Source organism: Corvus kubaryi, unplaced genomic scaffold (assembly GCF_017639235.1).
Source record: "Corvus kubaryi isolate FWS band 111438036 unplaced genomic scaffold, C.kubaryi_AGA036_p1.0 split1-131, whole genome shotgun sequence".
Classification (NCBI taxonomy): Eukaryota; Metazoa; Chordata; class Aves; order Passeriformes; family Corvidae; genus Corvus; species Corvus kubaryi.
The window spans coordinates 26,491,011-26,510,762 of record NW_024582073.1 but is presented as its reverse complement, the minus strand read 5'-3'; the positions used below and the strand labels follow the sequence as shown (position 1 = coordinate 26,510,762).

The 19,752-nt window shown below is 44.1% G+C and overlaps 1 protein-coding gene across 1 annotated transcript; it reads left to right on the top strand.

Moving 5' to 3' along the window:
* The first annotated feature begins 2,357 nt into the window (after positions 1 to 2,357).
* IMMT (inner membrane mitochondrial protein) lies at positions 2,358 to 19,645 on the top strand. The gene is made up of 15 exons (XM_042053428.1): positions 2,358 to 2,367; positions 3,361 to 3,490; positions 3,888 to 4,077; positions 5,422 to 5,542; positions 7,710 to 7,790; positions 8,859 to 8,960; positions 9,430 to 9,566; positions 10,578 to 10,681; positions 12,572 to 12,707; positions 13,733 to 13,862; positions 15,606 to 15,620; positions 16,638 to 16,861; positions 17,702 to 17,833; positions 18,225 to 18,354; positions 18,695 to 19,645. Exons 1-15 carry the CDS (start codon positions 2,358 to 2,360, stop codon positions 19,300 to 19,302), a joined length of 2,250 nt encoding a protein of 749 aa, XP_041909362.1. The 3' UTR covers positions 19,303 to 19,645.
* The last annotated feature ends 107 nt before the right edge of the window (positions 19,646 to 19,752 follow it).

The following is a 19,752-nucleotide window of genomic DNA, read 5'->3' as shown; positions in this document are numbered from 1 at the left end:
CTCTGCCATGGGCAGGGACACCTTACACTAGACCAGGTTGTTCCAAGCCCTGTCCAAGCTGGACTTGAACACTTCCAGGGACACCCACAGCTTTTCTGGGCAACCTGTGCCAGTGCCTCACCACCCTCACAGGGAAGAATTTATCCCTAAGAGCTGTGCAAACACAGAGATGCCACAACACTCTGTAAAGTTTGTTATCTCTACCAGAGAGCTTCTGGTGGAGACTGGAAAAACTTTATTACTTCATTCCTACTGTGAGCTCTGTGCGTGGAACATCACTAAACTTGTAGCAAGTAAATTGGAGTTGTGGCTTTGAGAGAAGGGGTTCTTCATCATTTCAATTTCAAAAATGTTTTCTGCTACATGTGCTACTTCTCTTGCTTGAAGTATTTTTTTTAGTTTTCTTTAAAAAGAAACAAGGCTTTTAGTAAAAGTGTGTGATATTTGGCAGAAGCCTTGAGTGGTGGGAAATCAAGAGTTCTGTGGTCAGATGTTCTTCTTGTATCGACCTTTGTCTTAATGAAGAAAAACTTCTCTGAAGTTTCTGGTTTGCTCTTTCTGTTTAAGTGCATGAATTCCACGTTGCAGAAATTCTGGATCAGGATGCTCGAGCCTGGTGCTCAAGAGAGGTTGAACAAGGACTGAAGGAACAGAGGATGGTGTGTCCTGTCCATGCTTATTTAAAGTTACACATGAAGTATAAACCTGCAAGGCAGATTTTATTTGTTTAATGATGTTCTGCTGTGCTTCACCTTCCCTGAGCACTGTGCCAGGGCGAGCTCACATGGATATCCCTAAATGTCCTTAAATCACTGGGGCTCATAATATTAACCAGAGTGAAGGTGTGATGTGCCCTGCAAAGTGATTCTCACGGTGATTAAATAGTAGATAACGAATGTAAAATAATAAGTGTTTATGAAGTTGGGTGAAACCAATATTATGCAGAATTGCTGGAGGAGGAGAAAGAAACAGAAACAGCTGCCCTGCAATGCCCTTGCTGTGGGCATCCTTGCTGTGTCTGTGCTGCCTCATCCAAAGAATTTTCTGTCTTCTGCATGACAGAAATTGGTTTATTTCTGCCTTTCGCAGGGCACAGCAAAGCATGTCTGATGTATTTCTCCCAAATTCTTTGAGGCATTACTACACATAAATAACAGGGGTCTAAAAATTTACAAACTCCTGGAAATTACACAGAGGGGAGATTAGAAACTACCTGCAAGTTTCCAAATTATGGTGGTACAGCAAATATAAGCAATATTATTATGGTGGCCAAAAGAGCACAATGCTTCTTTAAAAATTGATCTTTAAAAGATCAGTGATTTTTGGAGGTATTAGTGTATTTGGATGTGAGGGAGGAAATCTGAACTTGGGTTTCTGTTCATAAAACATGGATACCTACAGATTTCCTGATTTGCTGTTCCACTGGCCAGCTGTGAAAATTTATTGCAGTGTCTTGAAAGATGGAGTTGGTGAGGGCTTGTTTTGGGTTCAATTATTGCTCCCATTGCTACATGTGTGAGGGTCCCAATGCCGTAGATGGAAGGCCTGTGTTTTGGTTCCTCTCATCTTGATGAAAAATAAATAGAAGTGAGGATTTGGCTAAATCTAGAACAGTCCAGCTTGGAAGAGATCTTGAAAGATCATGTGGTCCAAAGGGCATCTGGACTAAAATCAATAATCCCTCCAAAAAACCCTTCCTGCTGTATAAAGCATAAATGCTGAGCTAAGAGAAGCAGGTGTTCTCCTCTGCCTTGGTGACTCCAAGGGCAGGAGCTGATGTGTTTGCTGAAGGTGTAGAGCTGAATGGGTCTGGTGTTGTTTGCCATCACTAGGTGTGAGTAGGGGTTTTAGCCAGCAGGGACGAGGGTGAGCTGGCCCAGAAGGCAAGTCCAGCCCGAGCAAGGATGTGGGAGTGACAGTGGTGCAGGGTGGGATAACCTCCAGAAAGCCTGGCCAGGAGCTCAGAAGTGATGGCTTGTTTCCAGGGGTGCACCAGGCAAAATAGCCTAATCCTAAAGTGTTGGAAGGGACTGGAAATTCAGTCTGAACTGATGAATAGAAAATCAGGGGTTTTTCCCCTTCTCATTTTATTGAACTGAGCTGTATGCATAATGCTGGATTATTTTGCTCCTCCTGAGCTTCACAGTGTAATTGGGATATACTGAGAGTCAGGAGCATGTTCAAAAGTTGATAACAAAATTATTTGCGAGGCTTTTATTAGTGAAATTCCCCTTGAAAGGACCAGTGAAGCCTCAGTAAGTGCTCCTGGGGCAGCCAAGTCAGATAATCAAAAACAGTACGGAATATATTTGTTACTTTGTTGCCCATTCTATCCATCACAATCCAGAAAACCAACCATGGAGCACAGTGAGGGCTCCTGAAGGTCTCAGGGGTAAGAGGAGCACACTTCCTCTTGCTGTACATGTGCTCCTGCTACTAATTAAAAGTGTTTTGGCTGCCTTTGTGGAAAGAATAAGAATGCAGTGTTCCTGCCTTTTCCTGTCTATGCTGTTGGGCAAGGATGGGACCTAAACCACAGAAATTGTACATGTTATTGCCGTGTGCAAAAGGAAATAGAGAAACTTGTCTTCTGGGGTTATGTTGTAGTGAAGCATCTCCCAGTTTTTTTCTTTTTTAAAGAAAAAATTCCCAGTAAGGCAAAATACCTCAACTGTAGGAAAAGTTCTTTTTGTGCCTTGTACTTCAATTTCTTATGAGTCCTGTATTTCCCTGTTAGTAATTCCCACGTGGGGAAAAAACCTCTGAGGGCAACAGTGTGTTTTCTTCTGTAGGCTTAGAGTAGCTTAACCAGTCCTTCAGAGAAGATAAAAATCTTAGTACTGTGGATTTTTTTAAGTAGAATATAATAAAATATCATTCTTCATATACTAATTTAATTTATGTTATAATCTGATGTCTGTCTGCAAAGTGTACATGTTATTAATTCTTTTAAGGAAGAAGTCTTGGTTTGGAAGCTCAGGGAGAATTGCTCGTATATCTTAAGAATTAAAAATAGTTTTAAGCATTTAAACAGCTGTTGTTGTGTTCTGCCCTGCTCACACTGAGCCGTTCTAGTGCGTGAGATTGAAGCACATCTGAACTAACCCAGACCAGAGGTAGGAAACATAAATCAGCAAAGTAAATGCAGAAATAAGCTGGGTAGAGGTTTGTTCCTTCTCATTTTTCAAAGTTCCTAATGACTGCTTAAAAAGGCCTGACCCTGGAAGCTGCACATGGGAAAGCTCTCCATGTGTTTAGGGAAAAGAGTCCAGTGTTGCTGTCCTAGTGCCGCTCCCAGCTTTCCTACAGACACGTTCAAGATACGGCAATGGAGCAAACCAGCCCAGTCCTGCTGTTGAGGGGGGGGATGCTTCACTGTGCTCACTGCTGACCCCTGCCTCCTCCCCCTGCAGAACAGCCGGTGTGTGAGAGCCTCACTCCGTCCGTCACGGCTGTACCGCGGATATGCCACCCACTCCGGAGAGTCCGGGTACGTAGCAGGCTTTGGGGGGTGGAACTGGTTCTGCTGGTGCATTGACCAAGAGGGAATCTGCTCCTTGGTTTCACATGAGAGCAGACTCCTGGCAGTGGGATTTTTGTGTGGAGTAACTCTTACTCTCATGGGTTTGTGTGTTCCTTGTTTGGTTCAGTCAGATGAAGAAAATGAAGATGATCAATATTTATCAGGGAGGTTGTGGGCTGCCATCATACCTTTGGGCTAGTCACTAACCAGTATTGTACTGGGGTGAAGGTGATTTAGAGCAGGTCCTGGGTTTGTTGGCAGCTCCTGGAACAGAGTGGTGGTCCCCAGCTGTAAGCTGAAGACTCACAAACTGTTCGATGTTTGCCATATAATTACATCCCTTTCACTCTTCTTTCCTCCTCAGTGTTTCTGTAGGCAAAGTCGTTGGTGCAGGTCTCCTGTTCGTGGGTGGAGGGATAGGTGGAACCATCCTGTATGCCAGCTATGACAGACAATTCCGGGAGAGTGTGGAGAAGGCCATTCCCTACTCTGACAAACTCTTTGAGATGGCACTTGGCCCTGCACCTTCCAGCACACCAATGCCAAAGAAACCAGTAAGTGTTTGCCATTCACCCCCACACATTCATTTTTCTGTGTCTGCCCTTAGGTTTCAAATTCTGATTAATTTTGCTGTGTGCTAAGAATTAAGATTCCTTAAATTGAGAAGGTTTAAGAATTACTACTTTGTGCTGCATAAGTGATGCTTGTATGTTTCCCATTATCATCTTATGATTGTAGTCTGTGGGTTGTAAAACTTATTTTTATTTACTGTAAAATAATCTAATAGAATCCCACCTGAATAGCTGCTCTGCTTATACTCAGAAATAAACTGGAGAGAGAGAGAGAGGGAGAGGCAATTGACAGGCTGGAATTTAACTGCTTTACTAGAGGCTTAGTGTAGTTAGTGGTGTAGTAGGATTACAAAACTTACTCTAAATGAACTTATTTTAAAGAGGACTGAAAACATTCTTGAATGAGTAAAGATTTGAATGGTACAGAGCTAGGTATAAGCATCATCCTTGGAAACCTTAGTGGCACGATCCTGCAGAAGGGAAAATCTGATACTGCCTTTGGCACAACTCTGGAAATTGAACCTGGAAGTTTCTCTGCTCCTGCGTGTGAAAGGAGACACTTCCCAGTTATCAAGAATACTGAAAATCTGCTCTGGCCATGGTTCTTCTGAGCTTTCAGAAGCCTTTTGGCCTTCAGGAAACCCAAAATACTTTTTATTGGATTTTAAGAAAGCTGTTCTTAATGAGTAGGGGAATATCAGTCAACAAAATTCTCTCTCTTCTTGTTTTAGCTACACTTTGTGTGATCACCCAAGCTCCTGGTGCCTCCCAGGCACTAGGGAATTTTGCAAACCAGATTTATCAGCAGAGTTATCACCTCCCCAGTCATGGCTCTAACCCAGATGTTTTTATTTTTACCTTGTGACTTTCCAGAATGGATATTAAGGAATTAATATCATAAAAAGTTACAATACTCTGTGTTTGAGTGGTATCTGCCCCAACCACCTGCATCTGAAGGCTTTCAAAAGGAAATCAGTGAAGCCAAACTTAGGGTTTCTGCATTCAATGCAATCAGAAGTGTTCAGAATATTTGAGGCATTAAATTATCTGCTTTTTATGCATAAGTTAATAAATATTTGTTTATAGCAAAAACCACCACAACTCTACTTGCATTTTTGGAGAGGTGAAAATTGTAAAAATTCATTCTGTATTAAAAATCAAGTCAAGAAATTAGATGGCCTTGCTGCTATTTTCATGTGTACTTTGAAGCTCTGATTTATGGTACAGACACCTGGATATGGAAAAGTTCTTTTCCATTACACTGGAATTGGTGAAATCCAAGCTGTTTGAAAAACTGATGATATTTCTTATTTTTGACTTTTTAAGATCCATCAAGGTCCACTGAAGATCTCATCTGTAGCAGAAGTAATGAAAGAGTCTAAACAGCCTGCTCCCAAATCCCAGATAGGCAAACCAGAAGCTACTGGCCCTACAGAGGAAAAAGGAGGTAAATTTATAGAAAGTTACGTATAAAGAAGCAAATGACATAATAATCTCTTGTATCATATATGTTAGAGTAGATTAAAATTGTCCTTTGAATGGTTGAAGGTAAATGTTGTAATTTCTTAGAATTAATCTTTTTTTCTTTCCAAGTCGTAACACTTGCCTAAAATGGCTTTAGCTTTTTTTTTTTGCCCATTTTTTTAGGAAATCTGTTTACTTTGTAGGATATTTGGAATCTAAGATAAATAATGACTAACCTGCATAGTTTAGATATGAGACTCAGCAGAAAGAGAATTTCAGATGCTGGAGACTGAGGCTCTTGCAAGCACAAGACACTTAATTTTGGATAATTACTGGGCTACTGTAAAGCCAGATCAAATGGAACTCGTTTAGAGAGGAGCAGTTGTCATGTCTTTTTATGTTTATCGCTAATGGCTCTGTGTATGTGTAACTAATATCTTGTTGCTGTTTATCCAGGAAATCATCTTCTTCTGGAAATAATAACATCCATATCCAATTAGTATGTTTCTACAGAGGAAAAAATTAAGTCTTATATCCCTGTTAGTACATTATAGCACTTACCGTGGAATGGTTTGGAAGGGAGCTTGAAAATCATCTAATTTCAACCTCCTGCTGGGGGCAAGGACACTTTCCACTAGACCCAAAAGGCCCATCCAACCTGGCCTTGAGCACTTCAAGGGATGGAGCAGCTGCAGCTTCTCTGGGCAACCTGGTCCAGTGCCTCACCACCCTCACAATAAAGAATTTCTTCCTAACATCTAATCTAACCCTGCCCTCTGCCAGTGTGAAGCCCTTCCCCCTTGTCCTGTCACTCCATGCCCTTGTCAAAAGACCATCTCCAGCTTTCATGTAACCCCTTGTAGGTACTGGAAGGTATTAGAAAGTCTCCCTGAAGCATTCTCTTCTCCAGGCTGACCATGCCCAGCTCTCCCAGCCTGACTCCATAGCAGAGGTGCTCCAGCCCTCTGAGCATCTTCATGGCCTCCTCTGGACTTGATCCAACAGGTCCATGTTCTTCTTATGCTGGGGGCCCAGAGGTGGATGCAGCACTGCATGTGGGGCCTCACCAGAGCAGAGTAGAGGGGCAGAATCACCTCCCTTGACCTGCTGCCTGCCCTGCTGGGGATGCAGCCGGGACACAGGTGGTTTCTGGACTGCCTGTGCACGTGACTGGGTCATTTTGAGCTTCTCTTCTGCCAGCACCCCGAAGTCCTTCTCCTGGGAGCTGTTCTTGATCTGTTCTCCCCCCAGCCTGTGTTTGTGCTTGGGATTGCCCTGACCCAGGTGCAGGATGTTGCATTTGGTCTTGTTGAACTTCATGAGGCTCACACAGTCCCACCTCTTGAGCCTGTCCAGGACCCTGTGAATGAACATCCCTTCCCTGCAGTGTGGGACTGCACAGCTCAGCTGGATGTCATCAGCAAACCTGCTGAGGGTGCATCAATCCCACTGCCCAGGTCACTGACAAAGATGTTAAACAGTCCTGTTCCCAAAACTGACCTTGAGGAGCACACTTATCACTGGTGTCTACTTGGACATTGAGCCACTGACCACAATGCCTCGAGTGTGACCGTCCAGCCAGTGGTTTATCCATCTGCTCCACGTCTCTCCAGTTTTGAGACAAGGATGTCATGCAGGACAGTGGCAAATGCTTTCAAAAGTCCAGGGAGATGATGTCACTTGCTCTTCCCTTATTCAGCAGTGCTGGTCCTTCAGTGGAGGGCCTCATCTACTCTGTCATCCTGCTCAGGCAGCCTGTAGCAGACCCCCACTGTAATGTCACCTATCCCTGCCCTCCCTTTAATCCTGACCCATAAACTCTTGGTTGGCTCCTCATCCATCCCCAGGCAGAGCTCCATGTGGTCATTGATAGAGAGGGTGATCACACTCCTCATCTCCTGTGCCAGGCCTTCCTGAAGAGCCTTCATCCTTCCATTCCAGCGTTCCAGTCACTGGAGCCATCCCACCATGTCTCTGTGAAGTGAGGTTTCCTTTTCCAAGGTCCCCTCTCCCAGCAGCTTTGGTTTAAGCCCCTCCTCACCAGCTCAGCAGGCCCCTGGCCGAAGATGCTCTGGCCTGTCCTCCTCTGGCAGATGGAGCCCGTCGCCCCAGCTGTACTAACTGGTGTGTTCTGCAACTGTGTTTAACAGCAGGCAAGGCTGCAGCACAGATCATCTCTGCAACAGGGGTAGCCGTGTCGGTGCCAGCTCCGGGGATACAGACTGAAGAAGGTGAAAAAAATCATTCAAAAGAACACCCAAGTCCTATAGTTTCACATGCATGCATTCTTGCTTCTGTGTTGGTATTTGTCGGTGTTTGAAGGTGTGAGTTTCTGTGCCTTTTGCAGAAAACTTCCATCATCTGTTAATAGATTTTTAACACGGTGAGAAGCGGAGATTGATGCTTGGGACAGGTATAGGTGTGAGCACAAGAGCAAAACTTGACTTTATGCTGAACTGAACTTGCACATTCCAGTTTGCCTCTGCTCTTGGTGGCTTTCTGATTGCTGTTCAGAAGAGCATCTCTGCCCAGGGCCAAGTGAAGAAACTGCGTTTATTGTTAAACTCAACAAGAGACACCAGCCTCTAGATGTTGGTCTCTTCCAGATGAGATTATATTATATTAATTCCTTTAGGTATCAACACATTTCTTAGAAAGCATGCCAGGGGTAAGTACATGCCGCAGAGTAACATCAGCATTATTCAGAGTTGACCTGATGGGTTTTGTCGCAGCTTGAGGCTGAGAGCTCTGGGCTCTCCCCTCAGTTCAGATTGCTGTTGGTCTTGAGAGCATTAGTTAAGTCAATTCTCACTCTTAAAGGCAATTTAAGTGGCCATAGGCAAAGGAATAGAGTTTAATAGTGATTCATCATAGCCTTCTCACTCATCCTTCGTTGTTTTGGTTGGGCTCTGTAAGCATGCCAGAGGAGAACTGAAAATAGTCGAGAACAGAGATTCATTCACTTGAAATTTAAACTTGGCTCTATAAGTGTTTCTCACTTCTTGCTTTGCCTTTTACTTCTGAATCTTGTGTAATTTTGTAACTAGACAATGTAAAGTCTCCAAATGCATGTGAGGTGTCCATGCAGTTGTCTTTAAGTTATGAGAATGGCCTTTGCAATTATGGATATAAAGATTCTTCAGGTAGTTTCAGCATGGCTTTGAGCAGAAGTCAGATGTACAAAGTGATACCAACTATAAAATTCAGTTTTGTTAAAGTTACTTCCCTACAAATAACCTCTGCACACTAATTTGGACTCTTCACTTAAACAGTTTGACTCTTTTTTTACTTCTGAACAGGTAAAGAACAGGCAGGTTCCTACGCTATAAAAGAACGGCCACCAGAAGAAGTTGCAGCCCGGCTTGCCCAGCAAGACAAAGAGGAGCAAGAGAAGGTGTCAGGTAAGTCCACACTGTCACTGTTCCTGTATGTGCTGTTGTCCCTGTGCTGAGTTGGCAGAGGGAGTAGTGGTGAAGCTTCTTCCACCCACTCAGAAGTAACTGAGAATTGAAGAACAATGGAAACTTTGAGGTTGGAATGGACTTCGAGGTTCAAGGAAGATAGGAAAATTTACTTGTTTTCTCTTAAGAGCCATTAGAACAAGTGAACATGGGATATACCTGCAAACCCATGGGAAAGGTGTTCCACTGGGTCGTGTGTTGCTCTAAGTGCAGACTTGTACCTTAATACCCCTGCTCTAAATGAGGAGAGCATTTTGGTGACCTTGCTCTGTAGCCTGCTGTTTAGTTCCCAAACTGACCAGCTCTTTTAGGTCATGGAAAATAATATAAAGAGACACGGAGAATGTAACATGTCATTTTACTAGTTATAAAGTTCTTTATTGTTTAGTTGACTTAACTTCTTTTCCAGCCCTAGCAGCAACTCTGGAAGGAGCCCTAAACACAACTGCTCGTGTAACCCTTCAGGCTATCACTGCTCAGGAGTCAGCTGTGCAAGCAGTGAATGCCCATTCCCAAATACTGAAAGAGGCCATGGATGATTCTGAGGTACACTGGACAACTGGGGACAATTTTTTCTTTTTCATTGTGTTCAGCAAAACTTTAATCTCAGTTAAAAATAAACTTGGAATCTTTTCTTGCAGTGCCTTTACATTTATCACAGCTTTAACTTACCTTTCCACTTGTGAAATGTGGCGTAGCCAAATAATAGTTTTGATTTTGAATTTAGTTGGTTTTTTTTTTCCCAACTCCTCTGTTTCCTTTCTGCAAGGAAAAAATTCAAGTTAAGACATTAGTCGATTTTTCACTGTATTTTAATTAATTTTATTTTAATTCCCAAGATTTTTTTTACCTAGTTAAGGTCACGCTGTCCGCCCCAATAATTCCACTGAACTTATTCCCTTTGCCAACATCCTTTTGCTGGATTGTTTGTTTCTTGTCAGGAAATAGGAAGGGGACGTACAAATGATAACATCTGTGGTCTTGGTGTGCTCATGCTGGAGTTGTGTGGAACTGCCACTGCCCATTCAATTCTGGAGCAGAGATAAAATTCAGTTGTTAATCAAGTAGCAGGGACATGTGGGCAACCAAGCAAGTACTCGAGAGTTAATCTAGTAGTTAGTAAAATAACTGCCTCAAAAGATTGCTTTTAAGCTTAATTACTAATCTTAATTTAAAATTACCCACTTTAAAGTATTACGGTACTTTAAGTATTAAGTTTAAAAGCAATTTTAAAGTATTGGTAAAGTACTTCAGTACATGAGGAGATTTCCCCACAGTATGTTGTGCACCATACAGTGATCCTCATGTAAGCTCTTCTGCATAGACAGAGGTCTGTGGCTCAGGAAAAAAAACGTTAAGAATCAAACAAAACCAAAACAAAACTGGAAGAGAGACATCACTTGTAAAGCTTCCAGCTGTGCTGTTGAAAGGCACAAGAATGTTGCTCAGTTTGAGGGAAATGTTCAGCGACACGTGAATCTCTGTAGGCTTTCACTCTATGGTAACTCTCTTGTTTAGTGATTGTAATGACTCTAATGAGGAATCTCTGCTTCCCAGGGTGCTGGGGAGAAGAAATCCTCCCAGTGGCGCACATTGGAGGACGCGCTGAAGGACCGCAGGAGAGCAGTGGATGAAGCTGCTGATGCCCTTCTGAAAGCCAAGTGAGTTGCTTGATTTAAGTCTTGGAGTAATAAGTTACATTGCTCGTGTCAGGGCTGGCAAACACTAGATGAGTTTCTGGAAAGTCTGGAGTCGCCTGTGTTCATATTGAATGATCTGTTTGTGCCAAATCAAAAAACAGTTTAATACTCATTAGCATGAGCATTTTAATTTGATGTGTGTAAACCGTGGATGCCTGTGCACAAAGTCCTCCCTGTACCAGAGAGTCTGAAACAGTTCTGTTCTTGTAAGAGCTTGTTTATCTCCTTAGTACTTAGGTAGAGTGCTGATAAGTTCAAGTAAGATTAAAAAAAACCAAAATCCACTGTCACTTTAGTATCGTTGAATAATTTTGTTCATAATAAACCTATTGTAAGGACTTCAGCCTGGAGAAGAGAAGGCTCTGGGGAGACCTTCAAGCACCTTCCAGCACCTAAAGGGGCTACAAGAGAGCTGGAGAGGGACTTCTTACAAGGGCAGAACAAGGGGGAATGGCTTCAACTGACAGAGGGCAGGTTTCAATTGGATATTAGGAAGAAATTCTTCCCTGTGAGGGTGGTGAGGCACTGGACCAGGTTGCCCAGAGAAGCTGTGGCTGCCCCATCTGTGGAAGTGTTCCAGGCCAGGTTGGATGGGGCTCTGAGTGACCCAGTCCTAGTGGAAGGTATCCCTGCCCATGGCAGGGCGGTGGAACGAGATGGTCTTCAAAGTCCCTTCCAACCCAAACTGTTTGAGGATGACTCCATGACTACACTCTGTGTATTGAGTCAGTAACATCACCAGCTGCTTTTAGTTGTAATGAAACATTAAACCTTGCAGCATCCTTTGGCAGTTCCCTGTGTCCACAGAATTGCTTTTAAGCAATTAGATTTTCACTAAGCACATGTCTAAGAAAAACTTGAATTCTGAATGGGAGCACTGCTCATGCCCAGGGCTCTGTATGAGCTGTGTTGATGTGCTGCGAGTGTGGTCTGCAGGCACTGGAGGAGCAGAAATAAAATGACAACAGTATCTCCAAGATGCCCTTGTAATGAGGGTAGAAACAAATCTGAAAAGCCTTTGGTACTTCTGAGGCTGAGAGGGTAGCATCACCCTTGAAGCTGCATGGTTGCTATCATATTATAAACTTCACTTATCTTCGATGTTGCTGTGCTGACTAAAATTAGTGGGAGGTGTAATCAAGGTTTCATTGTTAAAGCAAAGCTAATGCAAACCCCACGTGCACCAGCTTTCATTCTCTATTGCTCTACTGGATATCTTTGCTTTTATTTATTTTCTTAATCAACTTATTTTAAAGCTTGTTCCTTATTCTAATGAGGTCATTGGAAACCTGCATTGATTTGAATGGATTTGGAAAAGGAACATTTTTTCACTTTTTCCTTGATTTCCAATTGTGCTAAAGGAAAGCAGTTCTTTCCTAATTACAAAAAAACATAATCTATCTTTACAGAGCACTATAAATTTTTTCCCATCCTCATTAATCTCCACCAGTCACCATGTCCAAAACACTTCTGCAAGCGTAAGCCATCTCTGTTAAAAATGTTTCCTTGCTGCTGTTACGTGCTGGAAATGTCTGCTGTCTAACTCTTAACCTAGTTTTACTAATACTAACTCCTTTCAGTGAACTTCCATCTTCCCTTCAGCTAAATCCTGAGTACTAATTGCAGTATAAATAATTCTTATTTTACGTGGAATAGCCACACTGACATCTTTAGGTTTCAGGCTGTGGGAAAAAAATAATCCTTAGTCAAAGCATCTTAGAGTTGGTAGATAGGAAGCAGCAGTAGAGTTACCCAGTAGTTCTTCCTGTGAATACCAACAGCAAAAAGTAAATTTTCTTTGAGGTGATAAGCCCTTTATGTGTTACATTTAGCAGCTGCTTCTCTTTTCAGAGAGGAGTTAGAGAAGATGAAGGGCGTAATCGAGAATGCCAAGAAGTCTCAGCTGGCAGGAGCCAAACCTCACATTGTCACTGCAGAAGAAAATCTCCATCATATGATTGTGGACTTGGACAATGTGGTGAAAAAGGTAAAGCTTCCTCAGGCTGATTATAATTGTCTCTAGAGTAGGGACTCCTTGGCAACTTGTGCAGACCCCCCCATTCCCAAATCCCTTGCAGGGGGTGAAATATTTCACAGAGTCACAGAATATGTTGAATTGGAAGGGACACATCAGGATCATTGAGTCCAACTCCTGGTCCTGTACAGGACACCCCAAGAATCCCACCCTGTGCCTGAGAGCATTGTCCAAACACTTCTTGAGCTCAGACAGGCTTGGTGCTGTGACCACTTCCAGTGCATTGTAAAGTGTAAATCCATCCTTTTGTAGCTGTACTCAGTCTTTGAGCTGGTGATATTGCCAGTAATCACACATGGCAAGATCTTCATGAGAACTTGAACCTGGTCTTGAAAGAGTCTCCAGGTGGCTTGATGGTGCCAGTCCTTTCTGTTGGCAACTTGTAATTCTTCCCACTTGATTCCAAGGTGAATTTACCACAAGGTTAGGGAGGAGTTCAATGTTCATTGGTAATGACTTGGTGGGTAAATCACTTTGCAGTTCAGAAGACTGGGAAGGAATTGTAAAGGTGAAATTTATCTCCCTTTGCAGGACAGTTAGTAATTCATCAAGTGTGTTTGGAGTGAATTTAGCCCGATTGTGGGAACATCAGAACTCTCTGAGGAAGGCAGCGATCGCAGGCATCGCTTACTAGGCCTGTATGATGGCTGTGAGCAGAGAAAAGGAGCTGGAGATGGTTTAAGATATAAACTGAATTCAAGATACTCTTGGTCCTGTCCAGGCTACGGACTGGCTGTGTAGTTACAGTGGGCATGTGAGGCAAAATGGATTAGTGATAGTTCCAGCACATAATTATTGTGTACAATAGGTTTAATATCACAGGGTGGGTTTTTGTTCTCTCCCAAGTGATTTTCCTATGATTGGGCTGGGGGGGGTGATACGTGCCCGTATCCCAGGGCTTGGCTTTAAATTATATGTGCCTTCAATTTCAATCCTTGCCTTGAAAAACAAATTAATCTCATTGTTGTTTGTTCCAGGTTCAGGCAGCACAGTCTGAGGCCAAGATCGTGGCTCAGTACCATGAGCTGGTGGCTAGAGCCAGAGAGGAGTTCCAGCGGGAGCTCGACAGCATCACCCCCGATGTCAAGCCTGGCTGGAAGGGGATGAGTAAGTCTCCCACTGCGGGGTTACCTCATGCTTGGTGCACTGTGGTTTGTAGTCCTTGGCCACTCAATGTCCAGCATTCCAATTTTCAAATTTTCACAGTATTTGGTTGGTCTGAAGTGAAAATTATTTCACAACTAAATTAAATAATCTAAAGCAGGTGTTATGAAGAGGATTAGTTCTACCTGTGTTGTATGGGAATTGTCACAAAATGTAGCTCTTCTGTGATAAATATCATATGGTTGTATGAACATCTCTCCCCTCCCTGGTGTTTCAGGAAGGGAGCCAGGTCGTTCCAGATTTCAATCAGATCTGTGTTAGTAAGTGATCAGATGCTTGGTTGACTCTGTGATGAGAGGTATTATAAAACACCATTGTTACAGGGTGATAAAGAACTCCCTGAGTTTTTCTACATCATCTCTGAAACTGAGAGATTTCTTTGCTCATACCCTGCCTGTTCCAGTACATTTTATTTCTGAATTAAACTAACAGAGTAATGCAGCTTTAACAACTCAGTGCTGCACAAAAGGAGTGAACAGTCAGCTCACCCACAGTAATGCTCCCTGCACACTCCTTGCCACAGGTTCCCTCGCTCACCTTAACTGCTTTCATTTTAAAGACAAACAGAGCTGCAGAAGGTGGGATGTGTTCACCATTACTGTGGATGAGCTCCTGCCAGAACCCATGTGTGGTGTGCTCATGGAGCAATTACTGCCTGTGGTAGTTCAAAAAAATTAATTGCCTAAAAAAACCCAGCTTTCCCAGATACTTCCACTCAGGGTTTAATATAATGTACTATGTGATCTCAGACTTCTCTAGCTGATGTGTTCAGAGGCAGCTGTCAAGGCTTTACGTCCAAGTTACAGATTTTTTTTATAGAAGTGATAACTGCCATTGGAAAAAAAAAAAAAAAAGTGGTGTTAGTATTGCCTTAATATTTTCTTGAAGAATACAATGCAAAATTACAACAAACTTTCTTAATGCTACTTTATGCTTTAGAAATGTGGACCTTAGTGCACAAAATCATTTTCCTGGCTAAATGAATACACCAGACCTTTGGAATGGTCAGTTTTCATTTAAAAAAGAGCAAAGCACACACTCGGTATATGTGGGGAAAACATATGAAATTAACAAATTGTTTGTGGACTTCGCTTTTGGGGTGTTAATAGTTTTGAAGAAAAATCACTTATTTAGGCTCCCTGCAGATAGAGCTGCCTTTCCTTGCACAGGATAAAAGGAGAACATCTTGGGTTTTGTGATCACTGCCCTTCTGTGGGAGGAAAGGGAAGCTCCTGGCAGCTTCCATGTGCCCCATTTCTTACTGGTGTGACCTACTGAAGCACATGGGACAGATTTGTTGGGGTCCCTGACTCTCACTGCCACTGCGGAATTTGTTTCTTGGCCAACTGCTTCTGTGTGTAAGAACCTAGAAAAGTCAGACTAAAATTTCCAGTGTCCTGTTGCACTTTTCTACTTCAAACTTCTGTTCCTTGCTTTGGCTGAACTTAAGTGTCCATCTCTGGGTTTCCAAGGGTGGTTTTAGTGGTTGGGTGTCTTGGGCTACATCTTGCCTGTAATACAGAGACTTTTATACTCCACATACTGTTCTTCCTGAATTCCTAAGGACTTGGTCTCACGTTTAAGTCACTGTAGATAAGCTCTTAGATTTCTATTTTACTTTTGCATGTCTGCCTTCCTGTAGTGAATGTGCATTAACTTTTCCAACCTGTCTCCTTTCTGTTGCAGAGATAGCTGACTTAGGTGAGTTACTGTCACTTGTTCTGGTCCCGTGAAAGTAATCTCTTCTCTTTGTCCTTTGTCCTTTGTTTGTGTGGGGCATGACTCTAAGTTACAGGTAGTATCAACAACGGGGTGAAATGTAGCATTCCTAGAACATTTTAGTTGTGTGAGGTGTGCCTTGGGATCATTTCCAGTCATTTTGCACACCTAGCTTAAACCACAAACTGATCTGTTTCTAACACTGTTACATGCAACAGCTGAGCTTGGTGCTGCTGGTCCGTTTTCCCACTGGACACGAGCATCACTGCTCCAAGTCCTCCTGTGCCAGTCTTTTTCCAGCACTCAACAGCAAGGTGACTGAAGGACTATGCAATCTTGCTTGCTTTAGACCCTGCAGGAATGCTTTCCCAAGTAGTCCCAGTTTTCCATGCAGCTGCTTTAGCTAGCAGGCAGAGCAAAATGAGATGCAGTGTTCTATAGAGCCCTTCTCAGGTCACCAGTGCTGCAGGGGTAGCTTGGGTCCTCCTCCTCTCCCAGGTACTATGTGGTTGTGAATTGTGCTGCCCTCTGAGTAGGCAAACCTGAATGGTACAATCTGGGGTAAGGAATCTGATTAGGAGCAGTTGATCGGGAGGAGTGCTGAAGAGAAAATGTACTTCTGGCTGTCCCTTAAAATAACATTCCCTGCTGCTTTGTGTGCTGGCACAAGGGAAATACTTGGTGGTGTAAAAACCAAGAAGTGACAGAGCTGTTGACAGTCTCTGAGTGTGACATGGATATGGAAGTGTGAACTGTAGCTGCGAATAATTTGGAAGAAACTAAGATAATTTCTCTCCTGGAATGAAAATACAGTTCAGAAAGTGGTCTCGGGTGGGCAATAGCACAGGTCAAGGGCTTGAAGTGCTCAGAAGCTTTCCCTAGAACAAGCTCAGTGGTCAACAACCCCTGGGAGCCCCAGAGCGCTCGAGTGGGAGGCAGGTGAGCAGTGCAGCAGTTTCTGTTTTCCATTCCCTCGCTCATGCCCTGTGTTGCCTTTAGCTGGGCAGCTGTCCACAGACGACCTGAACTCCCTGATCGCGCACGCCCACCGGCGCATCGACCAGCTGAACAGGGAGCTGGCGGAGCAGCGCGTCAGGGAGCAGCAGCACATCGAGTCCGCCCTGGAGAAGCAGAAACTTGAAGACAAAAAAGCATTTGAGGCAGCCGTGGCCAAAGCACTGGAGCGTCACAAAAGTGAGATTGAACTAGAACAGGATAAGAAGGTAAAGTGGCCTAAAGCACCTGGTTAAATCTTTGGTTCAAAAAGGAGGTAGAAGAGTTAATGGAAATGCCCAGAGGGACAACTGGGATGTTCTGAGTAGTGGGAGACTTCACGTGGGTGACCCCCAGGTTAAACATGAAAGTGAGATGTTGAGTAAGGAAACTCCTGCAAAGTTAGAATGGTAAAATTCATACAGGGAATGACTTTGTAAAGCTGCTTGTCTCCTGTTGGAGATAGGATTACTGGGTCAAAATAAATCCTAAATGATTTGGGTTGGAAGGGACCTTCAAGATCACCGTCTTCCAACCTCCTGCCATGGGCAGGGATACCTTCTACTAGACCAAGTTGCTCATGCCCCATCCAGCATGATGTCGAGAAGGGACTGGAGCAGCCATAGCTTCTCTGGGCAGTCTGTGCCAGTGCCTCACCATCCTCACAGAGAAGAATTTCGGTGTTGGATCTGACCTTGTGTTGTGGCCATTATAGGGCTATGTAGGGAGAAGGTAAAGTCTCTTTGGTTTGGAAGCTGGTTTATAAACACCTGAGTTTGTGATTTGACGTGTTACTGTATTTTTTAGATACTGTTTTGATAGCTGCACTAAGTGCCTGCTGAGTAACCAGCAGTTACTGACATGGTGGACCACAAATCTATTCCTTAACATCTTTAGGGAAAGGCTCAGCTATAAAGCTGGACCTCAGCAGGTCTTTAAGATGAAAGCCAGGCTCTGTCAGTGCCACTGCTCTAAGGTGTGCCCTCAGTAATCACTGATGTGATACTGTGACAGTGTGTGACAAGCAGCTGAGCAGCAGTGGTGCAGTAACCCCCCTCGTGTGTGTGCAGGTGGAAGAGGTGCGAGAGGTGATGGAGAATGAAATGCGCACCCAGCTCCGGCGCCAGGCTGCTGCCCACACCGACCACCTCAGAGACGTCCTGAAGATCCAGGAGCAGGATTTGAAGGTGGAATTTGAGCAGGTAAGGACGAAATGTCCCCAGGGAAATTAAAGGGATATTTAAGCCCTTGTAAAGCACATGTTTCGTGCAACAAGTCTTGAACCATGTTCCAGGGGATTGAAATGGGGGCTGGGGAGGGAAGCAAGCTTACTTTGAGGTGATACAGAGTGCCTCAATGTGTAGGTTTTAGTCACACTGGTCTGAAAAGCTTTTGCTATAGGTGACAAATTTTTAACACAAGTGCAGTAACTGTTAAATTCACCCCAATAAGGTTTCTTACTGGTACATTGTATTTACGGTATGTATTGGCCCTAGCAAGGACAAGAGATTTATAGAAATGTGTCTTAAAAATAAGGTAAATGTAATTAACCAGCTATTCCCGATCTGATAGACGCATTGCACTCTGTTCCAGAACCTGTCGGAGAAGCTCAGTGAACAGGAGATGCAGTTCAGACGCCTTACTCAGGAACAGCTCGACAACTTCACCTTGGATATAAACACTGCCTACGCCAGGCTCAAGGGAATTGAGCAAGCAGTTGAGAGTGAGCACTGAATTCCTCTTTCGTTAAGGACTAAAATTGTGATCCCCAAAGGCCCTTTACCCAAACCTGGGTGTTTAAACCCAGGCTTAGGCACACTGCTCACAGGCCTGGGTTTGCCACACTGCTGAGCACCCAGCAACTCACAGACGAGTGAGTGCAAGGTGGTTCTTCCAGAAGTTGTCTTGTTCTTGCTCTGAATTGTGGGACAGACTTGCCTTAGAGCATGTGTTGAGCAGGCAGCTGCTTTGGAAAGCAGAGGGTGGAGAGGGATGGCTGTTGCTGCTTGTGCTCAAAGCCACGTGTGCCCCAACTGAGAGTCCCTTCTTGGCTTCCCTTGCAGGTCACGCAGTAGCAGAAGAGGAGGCCAGGAAGGCCCATCAGCTGTGGCTTTCCGTGGAAGCGCTCAAATACTGCATGAGATCAGGCACAGGGGACAGTCCCATGGAGCCCCTGGGGAGCGCGGTGAAGGCCATCAAAGCCAGCTGCTCCGACAACGCCTTCACGGAAGCCTTAACAGCAGCTCTCCCGCAGGAGTCCCTGACGCGGGGCGTGTACAGCGAGGAGGCCCTCAGAGCTCGGTTCTACACAGTCCAAAAACTGGCTAAACGAGTGGCCATGATCGACGAGACGAGGAACAGCCTGTACCAATACTTCCTGTCCTACCTGCAGTCGCTGCTGCTGTTCCACCCTCAGCAGCTGAAGCCGCCGGCTGAGCTCAGCCCCGATGACCTCGACACGTTTAAGTTACTGTCTTACGCTTCCTACTGCATCGAACATGGAGATCTGGAGCTGGCAGCCAAGTTTGTAAACCAGTTACGAGGAGAGTCGAGGAGGGTGGCACACGACTGGCTCACGGAAGCACGGATGACCCTAGAAACCAAACAGATTGTGGATATCTTGACAGCATACGCCAGTGCTGTGGGGTTGGGGACAACTCAAGTGCAGTGAGTTAGGATTGGAGCTTTGGAGGCAGTTCAGCTGTTCTGTGCCAGAGAGAAAGCCCATGATCTCCTGAGGGTTCAAACAGCTGTTGGCAGGGGCTGGAAGCGTTAAAGCACGGGTACTGTCTTGTTTCCTTGCACTGTATTTAATTTCACCACCTGTTGTATTTTTATTGGTTTTGAGTTGTCATGACAACCAACTTCAGGAAGCTTCCCTACAATTTGTGTAAAAATTAATGTTTCCCCCTCTTACCAAGTGGGCTTGTGATCCAACCAAAATAATGTTTGTAACCTGCCATTAATCATTTGCCACTTCGTCAGCTGAATAAAACAAGACTTCAACCACTTGCTCCTGCTGTTTAAGTGTCCTGTTTAAACATCAACTACAGCTTGGCAGTACAAGCTCAGTCTTTCTCCAGGACCTGAAGAGCTAAAACTCAGATTTACTTCTTTCAAG